The following is a 12,065-nucleotide window of genomic DNA, read 5'->3' on the forward strand; positions in this document are numbered from 1 at the left end:
AGTTGCATTCACTTAGTTCCTGGGTGTGTTTTAGTAGGAAGACTGATCCTATTTTTCCCCCCCAAAAAAGCTTCACAAACAAACAAAAAACCCCCAACTCTGTTTCTTTTAGTTAGTATAAGCTCATTCTGGGCTTTCACAATCCTGACTATTTTTGCAGGACTCTGTCAGGTACTTATTTTCATCTTCTGTTATCTGGTCTTGCTTTAATTTTCTGAGCATTTCTTTTTTTAAAAAATTATTTGTATTGATATATTATTTTTACATTACCTAAATTTGTTTCCTTCCCTTTACTCTGCCAAAGCCATCCTTTGTTATAAAGTTTTGTTTTTTTAAAAAGAATGGCTTTCTGTGTAGGAGAAGTAAAAAAGCAGATATGCTAAAAAAAAAAAATAATGAATTATATAGTTTATTTTGTCACAATCCTACACTGATACATTCATTCTTTACTCTTCACCTGATACTGCATTTTTTAAAAATTGGAAAGCAAATACTATACCTGAGATAGCTGCCAAAATAAGCAACAATATTTGGGTGTTTACAGTCTTTCATCATAATAATTTCTTGCTGTACAACTGCAAAGTCTTCTCCTGAAAAAGAAAGGATGCATATTTAGCAGTTCATCAAAATAAGTTTTAAATGTCTATTAACTTCTAGAATATGTGGTTCATTTTGTTTTTTAAATGACAGCTTCAGTCATGATAATTATGGATACATCATGGCACAATTATGACTACATAAGTGTGGGAGGAAACCATTTGTATGTGCCAAGGGAAGCTCTGAATCTGAATTATAAAAGACAGATAGACAGATAAACAGACAGACAGATGATATTCCACCTTACAGATAACATTGGGTTGGGTAAAGATGATTTTACGACAATAAAGAATGTTCTTGGCACAGCTAGGTGGCACAGTGGACAGAGCACTGGCCCTGGAGTCAGGAGGACCTGAGTTCAAATACGGCTTCCGACTAGCTAGCTGTGTGACCCTGGGCAAGTCACTTAACTCCTATTGCCTCCAAAATTTGGGGAAAAAAAAGAATAAAGAATGTTCTCTTAAAAGATGAGATATACATATTTTAAGCTAGCACAGCAGTATAAATTATGGCTCTTCGGGGTCTATATGCAATCATGAAGCCTACACTTGCATAGAAGGGCTGCAAGATGGCCTGAGTGTACAGAGTTGGCTTGTATTTCAGTGTCTCGTCCCCATTTCAATTGGGTTGGAATGCAAAACAGTCCAGTATTTGAGTCTCATTTTGTCAGTATTCAGTCTCTTCTTCCTGCTTCCTCATGCCTAATTAGAATATGCCCTGGTATTCTCCAAAGTAAAACCTGGCAATCCTATAGTAGTATCACATGCTGTAGCTCCTGAATGAATACTTGTAATGGGAACAAAAGAACTGATGAGAATGTAAATGTGGGTTAACTATATAGTATATTTTTTAAAAATGGGAAAACATGGGATCAGTTAGTCTTAAATGAAGTAGCTTTACTGATTTTAAAAGCTCTTTTAAGACCAGGAGTAGCTTGGTTAAGGGTGTACAGAAATAATTAGTATCAAAGGAAAAGGCAGATCCTAAGTTTCAGCTTCCCAAAGAAATATGCAAATTATTCATTAATACGTCTATGGTAAGATGAAAGGTCTGGCGCCACTAGCTTTGGCTACTTCCTGTTATATGTTACTTCAAAGTAATAACACAATCATATGTTCTGTGAACCAGTACCTGAATCTACCTAATATGCTAAGGAAATGGGGGGGCGGTAAGAAGGAGGGAGGAAAGGAGTGCGTAAGGTAGGGAAAGTTTCCCTTTGAGGTGCCATAAATATCTGTTACAGGGAATAGAATAAAGTAAGCATAGTATATCGAGTTCTTACTCCCTGCCTAATGTGAGAACTCCAAATGAGCTCTTTGAAAGTTAAAGAGTAGAAGATAAATATTCCTCATTGCTTCAGAGAGCCAAAATGTAATTGAGTCAATATCTCTTATGATATCTATCTCCCATCTCTAAGGGATTTTCAGATGTCTGCACACTAAGGTAGAGTGGGAAGCATCAGGTCTTCTTGGAGTCAATCACCTTACACTATTCCTCACATCTTTTACTATTATCCCTTTAAACCACAAAACACAGACTCTCAGATTAGGAGGGACCTCAAAGACCACCTAGTTCAAACCACTTCTGAATAAGACTCAAGATACACGAAGAGAAGCTACCTAGCTGAAGATGTCAAGTGAGGAGGAACCTACTTTTCTTGAAACATCTATTCCACTTTTACAGAGCTCTAATTGTTGGCAGGAGGTTTTCTTTTGTTTTTTTAAGTATCAAGCCCAAATCTGCATCCTTAACAGTGGGGCAAACTTACTAAGTTAGATGTTAGAATATTTTACTTGATAATAGTAATCAGATGATTACTGAAATTATCTTTGTTCTTATATTTATCAAGGAATCTTGTAGAATTTTATGTTTGCAAAGAAGATATCTTTTTGAACGGCACCATTTTTGATAAATGGTCAAAGGATATGAACAGGCAGAAGAAAGAAATCAAAGCTATCAATAATCACATGAAAAAAGGCTCTGGATCACTCATAATTAGAAAAATGCTCATTAAAACAACTCTGAGATACCACTTCATTACCTATCAGATTGGCGAAATGACAAAAAAGGAAAATGACAAACACTGGAGGGGATGCGGAAAAACTGAGACAGTAATGTACACTGTTGGTGGAGTTGTGAACTAGTTCAACCATTCTGAAGAACAATTTGGAACTATACCTTCTATAAAACTGTGCATACCCTTTGACCCAGAAATACCACTTCTAGGTCTATATCCCAATGAGATAAAAAAAAAAAAGGGAGGGGGAAGAAGGACTTATGTGTACAAAAATATTTATAGGGCCACTCCACCAACAGTGTGTTGGCTGCTCTTTTTGTGGTGGCAAAGAATTGGAAACTGGGGAGATGCCCATCAATTGGGGAATGGCTAAAGAAGTTGTGCTAAATGATTGTGATGCAATATTACTGTGTTATAAAAAATGAACAAGCAGGAAAAACCTGGAAAGACTTAAATGAACTGATGCAAAGTGAAACGAGCAGAACAAGGAGAACACTGTATACAGTAACAGCAATAGTGTAACAATGAGCAACTGTGAAAGCAGTGAAACTTTCCTTCTCTTTTATGCAACAAAGAACGCCTTCTGTAATGGAAAGAACAGAATACAAATAACTAAACAGGAGAAATATGTGGTCATCTGGCCCAGATAAACTACTGGATGATAATGCTAAACTATTATCAACCATTTTCTAAAAATCTTGGAGAATGAAAGTTTCTACAGGTCTAGAGAAGAATGATCAGATTTTTTTTTTTTTTAATGAAGAGAACAGAGTTTACGAAAGCCAGGATACTTGACCTGGGTTTTTGGTAAAAATCTAGAATGGAAGGGTCAGCTAGGTGGTGCAGCAGATAAGCACCGGGCCTGGAGTCAGGAGGACCTGAGTTCAAATTTGACCTCAGACCAGACACTTGACATTTACTAGCTGTGTGACCCTGGGCAAGTCACTTAACCCCAACTGCCTCAACTCCCCCCCCCCCCAAATCTAGAATGGATGTCCTCTTAAAAAAATCTTATTTTATGTTTTACATGATTACACATATATAACCTACATCAAATTTGTTTACCATTTTAGGGAGGAGGAAGGGAGAAAATTTAGAACTCAACATTTTATTTAAAAAATGAATGTTAAAAGTGCCTTGACACAAAATAAAATAACATTTAAAAGAAAAAAATCTTATTTTTACTGATAACTTGTTCTTACATTGTCTTCATTTCTAAACATACTCTTTGCCTTCCTCCTCCTACCAGAAGAGTCACCACTTAAAAGAAAGTGGGGAGCTAAAAAAATTCACCAAATACATCAAGCTTATCTACAATACTGCACATGGTCCCATAATCTCTGCAGAAAAAGGGAGTAAGATACATTTCTTCAACTCTTCTCTAGGGCCAAGCTTTCTTCATTATAATTATATAGTATTTAGTTTCAGGTTGTTTTTTTTTCCCCATTCACATCAGTTATTGATATATTACTTTCCTGATTCTGTTTATTTAACTTACATCAGTTCATGTAAGTTCTCCCATAATTCTCTGAATTCCTATTATTCATAATTTTTAAGGGAACATTATAATCGTACCATAATTTTTGTAGCCATTCTCCAATTAGCAATCATCTACTTTGTTTCTAGTTCTTTATTACCAAAAAAACCCCCCAAAACCAAAAGACAGTATGAATATTTTAGGGCATAAAACTTTTCCTTTTTTTTCTGCTCAGGAGCATATGCTTAGAAGAGGTATTTATGAGTCAAAGGATATGGACATGTTAGTCACTTTTGAAGTATTATTATAAAATGCTTTCCAGAACGGTTAAACTAATCCACAACTCTACCAACAATGTGTTAGTATGCCTTTTTTCCCCCTACAAACTCTTCAATTACACACACACACACACACACTCACTTATTTATTTATTTATTTATTTATTTAGGCAATTGGGGTTGAGTGACTTGCCCTGGGCCACACAGCTAGTGTCAAGTGTTTGGTCTGAGGCTGGATTTGAACTCAGGTCCTCCTGACTTCAGGGCCGGTGTTCTATCTACTGCGCCACCTAGTTGCCCCATATTTTTATTCTTTAAAATCGTTTCTGATTAGTTGAATATGAAGTAGAACTTCAAAATTGTTGTGATTTGCATTTCTTGTACTATAAGTGATTTGGAGCAATTTTTCTTATGGTTAATAGTTTCCAATTCCTGGGAGAATCTTTTATTCATATTTTTAACCACTTATCTGTTGGGGAATATCTACTGGTCTTACATATTTGTGTTAATTCTCTAACATCTCGGATGTCAGTCCTTATTAAAGATATCTGATGTCAATGTTTTTCTCAGTTCATGCTTTTTCCTTTTTATCCTAGCTACATCGATTGTATTTGTGCAAAAGCTTTTGAATTTTATGTATTCAAAATTGCTTTTTTCTTTTGTTGTCTTGAGCACATTATTAAAAGACAGTGAGCATGGGAAAAGGAAATGACGATCACAAAAGGCCATGTCAGATTTATTTAGAACAGGTTATGACAGACTAATCTTATTTTCTTTTTGAAAAGGTTATATCAAACTGGCAAAAATCAAAGGGAGACTTTACGTAAATATGGCATAGCTAGATTTTAGTACAGAGTTTTACGTTTTAGGGAAAAGATATGGAGATGTGGGCAAGACAATAGTACACCTAAATGGATTTCAAAATGGCTGAATGACAAAGTTAAAAAGTAGTCATTAAGGTTCAAAGTCAACACTGAAAGATATTTCTAGAGTAGTGGCCTAGGGGTCTGTACTTGGCTCTATTATGTTTAAAATTTTTATCAAAATTTTGGATAAAAGGCATAGATGGTGTGCTTACTCAATCTATAGAAGTCACCATACTAGAAGGGAGAGCTAACACATTGAATGAATCTAGATCCAAAAAAGCCTGGACAGGCTAGAACACTGGACTGAATCTAACAAGATGCAATTTACTAAGAAGAAACTTCACTTTGGCCAAGAAAAAGAACCACCTTCACAAGGGCATGATGGGGGGACGTGAAGCTTGAACTTATGGCAATGACTGAGAGCTAAATGAATCAATAGTATGACACGGCTGCCAGCTGTTCCCCTTCCCACCCCACCCCCAAAACCCAAACAAACTACTGTAATCTTCGTTTGCTTTAAGAGAGGCCTAGTTTCTAGCTGATAGTACCACTTTCCTCTAGTCAGATAACATCCTGAACAGTGTGTTCAGTTCTGAGCTCCATAGCTTAAGAGAAAGGAGAAGGGCAACAAATATAGTGAAAAAAATCTTGAATCCTCTTGGTGCCTGTCTCCACAAAATGCTTTCTGCCTCCAAGCCCAACATCCTCATCTCCCTTTCACGGAAACATAATGGTCTATTCCCTGGATACTTTAAGTCTGATAAGTGAGCAGATTTCATCTTATTTTGCCATGGCCCGGGTTTTTCCTTAATGTCTTTAAATACACACATACACACACACACAACAAACTTAGACTCAGTCGCATTGCCATCAACTATGCACGTTTGACTATTACTTGTCTATTCCTGCCTATTCCCATCTAATACCCATATCAAGAACAGATTTGATATGAGCATTAATTACTCACATAAAAAATTACAAATTACGTAAGAAAACGGGTGCACTGGTCAGCAGTTATCAGTGTTCTCTTGTGTAGCAAAGTCTATTTTTCCCCCTACACCTTTGCTAATCTTTCCTTCTTTGAGATATCTTGAGAACTGAACCCGTGACCCTCTCAAAATTGAAAATAAAGCAAGGAAGACCTCCAGGATGTTGAGTATATCTCTTGTGATGAATTTATGGAAGGATATGGAAAAGAGTACTATAAAATGGACAGAAATGGTTTTAAATGAGTTTGAATCTGCTTCACGGAAAAGAATGAAAGATCACAGATGCATTTGGACAAAATCATATTAACTCATATTTCTAAAATGTTTTAACACTTGCAAAGCACTTTAGGAAAATTCTCAGTTAAGAATCAAAACAATCCTGTAGCAGCTATAAAATTGTCATTTTAGAGATGAAGAATCTTCTTATGACTAGAGTTGTAAAAATAAAATAGCGTTTTAAGTCATTAGTGCCAATATAAAATGGGCAATACTACCTGATGATGACATATCCCAAGTAGAATACTCTCACCCAAGCTCATCCCTCCTCCAAACTTACCACTGTCCTTAAAGTCACCCAGATTCAGAGACCTGAGAGCCCATTTTGACTTTTTCCCTTCTCCCAAATGTAATCAGTCAGCCTGGTCCTGTACATTTCATACAACACCTCTCATATCCATCCACTTTTCTCCATTCTCATAGCCAGCACCTAGCAGAAGACCTTACGGCCTCTTGCCATGGACAACTACGATAACCTCCAACTGGTCTTCCCTAGCCAATACTCATTCTCCATAGAGCTACCCAATAAGCTAAGATCTAGGTCCTCTGGTATGACACTAAATCCCAAGGTCTTCTGACATTGGCTGCATTTTCTTATATCTCCACTCCCTCTCCATCTCCCGCCCCAACACTCACTGGTCCTGGAGGTAGTTGTAATGCTCTTCATCCCCTACTGCCACTTCTCAATGCCATCACTAACAATCTGAGTGAACCTGAAGTTCACTCTAACCAGATTTATCATCCAAGATGCTGGTGACTTTTATCTACTGACTGCTCATATACTCTCTTCTTACACAATGAGTTTAGTGCCTGGCTCATTCCACTCCAACTCTTGGTCCCACACAAGGATACTTAAGCATAAACACTGAAATTACCTTTTGAATCTGTGGACAGGGGAAGGATTAATGAGTAAATAAGAGTTAAGAAGAATCACAGAGGTTAAAATTGATACTTAATCACAAAAATTAAAATCAATGCAACCAAGAGGGAAATAGTTAACTGAAAAAAATCTTATTAGCAAGTTTCTTTGATAAAGATGTCATTTATATGAGGAATGAATTCAAATTTATGAAAAGAACTATTCTTCCACTGATAAATGGTCAAAAAATACAAATAGGAGCTTCCCAAGGGAAGAAAGCAAAGCTCTCAACATTTTTTTTAAATGTTCCAAATTACTAACAATTAGAGAAACGTAAATTTAAAAACTCTGAGTTTTCACTTCACATACATCAGAATGCCAAAGTTACTCATCCCCACCCCCACCCCGCCCAATGACAAACACTGGAGAGGCTACAAGAAAACAAGAACATTGATGAAATGCTGATGGAGCTATGAATTGGTCTAGCCATTCTGGAAAGCAATTTGGAACTGTACCCCTAGATTTTCAAGTATCCTTAGTGTTTGATTCAGTAAAACCATTAGTAGGCCTAGACTCTAAAGAAGGAAGAAAAAGTCCTAAAGGTACAAAGATATTTATAGCAATTCTTTTTGTGGTAGCAAAGCACTGAAAACTAAAGGGGTACCCATCTACTGAGGTATGGCTTAACACATTATGGTATATGAATGTATTTGAATATTACTGTACTGTAAGAAATGGTAAAAGGGGATAGCTTCAGAAAAATCTAAGTGCAACACAATGATCATCCATGATTCCATAGGATCAATAATTAAGAATATGAAGAATGTTATGCACCTCCTGAAAGATAGGTGACAGACTAAAAATATCCAGAAAAGATACGCTTTGGGACATGGCTACTACAGGAATTTGTTTTGTTTGACTATGCATATTTGTTACAAGCATTTTTTCTCTTTTTAAATGCTTACCTGATCAAAGAATCAATTGGATTTATTTTGTGGAAACAGGTTGGGACACTCATCTCAGATTTGTGGAAACTGCACTCACATACCTACCCTTCTTCATGCCTCTTTTCTATTGTTAGCACATACGGGATTTCATATAGGTAATAGCAAGAAAATTATTTCAATTAAACAGCTAAGTAAATGTCATTTATCTTTTAACTTGTATGCCTGCACTGGTATCACTCAAAATAATTTCTAAGCTCCCTATTATTACTGTAGAAACAATGAATGGAATTAACTAGTAATTCAGTAATAAATGGATGAGTTCCCAGAGCTGTGATTCTCTCAAACAAACCTCAATTATTATTTCAAAGTGCTAAAGTACAATGAAATAAACAAGATCCAACTGTTGAATTTTGAAGAATAAGAAATGTGGTTTAGGTAATTACAATAAACAATTAAAAATATTTTTTCTCAAACTATCATCATATCCCTACTATCTTCAAACTAACCTTCAATTATTTTTGTGTTTCCAGAAAAATCTTCCAATTCTAACATAGCATATAAATGACCAAAACACTGGGATTAATATAAGGAAAGATTAAACATTAATTTCAGGAAGGAGCCACAAAAACAAGAAAGGCAAAGTCCACGTACTAATTGCTGTCCAGGAAATGTCAAGAGAATGAAGAAGAGGACTCCCAGCATGTTGGGTTGACCCTCTTTGAAGGATTTAGGGGGAACACAAATAAAAGTCACACTGATGAGAAGTTATAAATTAGATTGCATTGGAGGGCACAGCCATATTAATGAGATGACAGATCTATGGAAACACCTAATAGGCTTTCTAAGATAGTGCAAAACATATAAGACTAACTCTTTATCTACTAGATTTACCTAATTTCCCATCATCAAAACCTTGGCATATATTTGACAGGGGTGGGAAACCTGTGGGTGGGGAACCTCTAGGTCCTCAAGTGCAGCCATCTGACTTAATCAAACTACATAGAACAAATACCCTTAAGAGGATCTGTTCTGTAAAACTTGGACTCAGTCAAAAGGCCGCACCCATGGACCTAACAGGCCACATGTGGCCTCAAGGCCGCAGGTTCCCCACCTCTGGACTCTGCCTCACTTTTCCTATTCAGTTAGTCACCAAATCCTACAATACTAGAATCCATTCCATCCCTCTCTAATGCTGCTACGACCACCTTTTTACAAGCCTCCATGTGATAATTCAACAGGTCTGCTTCCACGGTCTCTTCCTTCAATGCATTCATCACATCACCACAAGATTATACTTCTTTATGAATGAGTAGGTCTAACCTCTGCCCAGAAATCTTCTGTGTTTCTCTCCTGGGTAAAGCATTACAGGCCCTCCACAAGAAGGAGTTAAACCTACCCTTCCAGCTTCATTTCATATTCCTTTCTATGTACCTTGTACTTGTCAAGTTAGACAATTATTGTACTATTATCACCATGATATGTCCTTTTAAATTAATCTCAAATACTACCCACTCAAAGAAACTCCCTGATGTCCAACTAGTAAGAAGCCTCCCCTTCAATTCTAACACAGTGTTTTCCTTGGCATTTCTTATATATTATTTGTATTACAGTTATCTGTTTATATGTCATAACACCCTATTATAGTATAAGTTCAGTGAGGTTGGGAAACTGTCCTACCTAAACATCATCTCCTACTGGTACCTAGCATACTGCTCTGTACATAGTAGGAATGAATAAATATCATCTGTACTTTGTTAAATTATTTCACAGGAAGAGAAAAGGTGAGTGTAGCTTTTCAAGAAGATCAATTGATTCTAATTATGCAAATAATAACCTGGGTGTATATATAAAATTCCCACTGAGATAATGAAGAATTCTTAGTCAAATGAAAACTCCTTTTTAATAAGTTTTCCCCTTAGTGACATTAAGATGAGATACCATTTAGGAGAACTAACTATAGTGTACCCAGGAGTTATGGATGAATTTTAACTCTTATCTAATAGAGCAAGATGACTGTCAGCCTTTCTGGGCTTTTGTTTTCTTTCTCTAAAGTCACTTCCAATTCTAATTATAAGCAGCTAGGTGGTACAGTTAACAGAGTGCTAGAACTGAAGATCTGGCCTCAGACACTAGCTTTGTGACGCTGGGTAAGTCACTGTAAATTGGGGATGATAATGTCTCTTACCTCTCAGAGCAGTTATTAGGATAAAAGGATTAATGTTTATAAAGTTTTTTGGGCAGCTAGTCAGCATAGTAGATAGAGAGCTGGGGCTGGAGTTAGGAAGATGAGTCTTCCTGAGTTCAAATATGGCCTCAGACATTTACTAGCTGTGTGATTCTAGGCAATCATTTAATCCTGTTTGCTTCAGTTTCCTCATCTATAAAAATGAGCTGGAGAAAGAAATGGCAAATCACTCCAGTATCTTTGCCAAGAAAACCCCAAATGAGGTCACAAAGAGTTGGACATGACTGAAAAACTGAACAAAAAAGTGCTTTACAAACTTTAAAGAACTATATGCGTGGTGGTGGTGGTGGTGATGGTGGTAGTAGTAGTAGCAGTAGTAAATATATATGATCTTAAAGGTTATGGAAAAGTTGTTTCCTGAGGCTAACACAGCAAAAGACTTCAATGATCCAGGTCACCTATCAGAACATTCAATGACTAAAGATTATGTTTGGTTCAATCAAATTATCACAATTCACAACAATTAACTCTTAAAAACCATTCTTATGGAAGCCATTTGTTTTATACATCATTGGCACTGCCATATTTAATAAAACAGAGTACCCAAAATTAGAGGTCAAGCTGATTTCTGATTTTAAATTTCTGATTTTTGAAATATGGACCACATATTACGAAGGCTGTGTTTTATATAAAAAGCAGATTCTAAGCAGGTGAATCATGTTTTAACAAATCTTTTCATGCCCAGTTTTTCCTAATAGTTAAGATATTAGACAATGAATGTGTCAATGCAGAAGCAGTCCAAAACTTAACAGAAACAACTGGTGATAATGAGATTCTTTCTGCTTTAGGAATCTAAGCCCCTGATACATTTTAAGGAAATGATATCTTAGTACTTCATTATCTGTATAATGCTTTACACTTTACAAAATAATTTCACAGACATGTCATTCTTAACAAAGAAGACAAGATTATACACAAAAAACTTTGCATAATGTATGACAAACATCATTATAAACTTGCTAAACTCCACATTCTATCAATTAATTGCCTGTTTAGAAAACTATTCTGATATACTTTATGCCAACCAAGTGCCTATTGTAACACTGTATTTAATAGTTTCCATATTCTCAATGATAGGTAGAACCTTACTATTATAGATAAGGAAAGCATAGCTTAAAGGCTCTCTCTAAAATTAACCTACTGCCATTCCCATTATCTCATTGCCACATTTTAATGCCACCTTGTAGAGCACTAGATAGCTTAACACACTGTGACTACAAAGCTTCAGTACTATTAGTTTACTACACATTTTATTTATTCTATACTAAATATATATGCTCCTTCCACATACTTATACCACCCTGCAAAAAACAAAAATAAAATCCTCATAAAAATATGCATAGTCCAGCAAAACAAATTTCTACACTGGCCATATCCAAAAAAATGTACATCTTATTCTACATTTTAGTCCACTATCTCTTTTGGCAACAGGCAAGTAGCATACTTCACCTCCCCTCCTCTGGAAACATGGTTAATCACTGAACTGATGAGAGTTCCAAAGTCTTTCAAAGTTG

At 36.0% G+C, this 12,065-nt stretch overlaps 1 protein-coding gene across 5 annotated transcripts in view; it reads right to left on the reverse strand.

Annotated features, from left to right (window-relative positions):
* The window catches only part of MAP4K3 (mitogen-activated protein kinase kinase kinase kinase 3), a 195,992-nt gene that overhangs the window by 111,375 nt on the left and 72,552 nt on the right, over positions 1-12,065 (reverse strand). For all 5 annotated transcript variants that reach the window (XM_020976955.2, XM_020976957.2, XM_020976956.2 and 2 more), the window contains one exon: positions 500-590. In XM_020976955.2, coding sequence (XP_020832614.1) covers positions 500-590 — 91 coding nt within the window. The remainder of the gene's footprint in view (positions 1-499; positions 591-12,065) is intronic.

The sequence above is a fragment of the Phascolarctos cinereus genome, unplaced genomic scaffold (assembly GCF_003287225.1).
Source record: "Phascolarctos cinereus isolate Bilbo 61053 unplaced genomic scaffold, phaCin_HiC Scaffold_2;HRSCAF=192, whole genome shotgun sequence".
NCBI classification, from domain to species: domain Eukaryota; kingdom Metazoa; phylum Chordata; class Mammalia; order Diprotodontia; family Phascolarctidae; genus Phascolarctos; species Phascolarctos cinereus.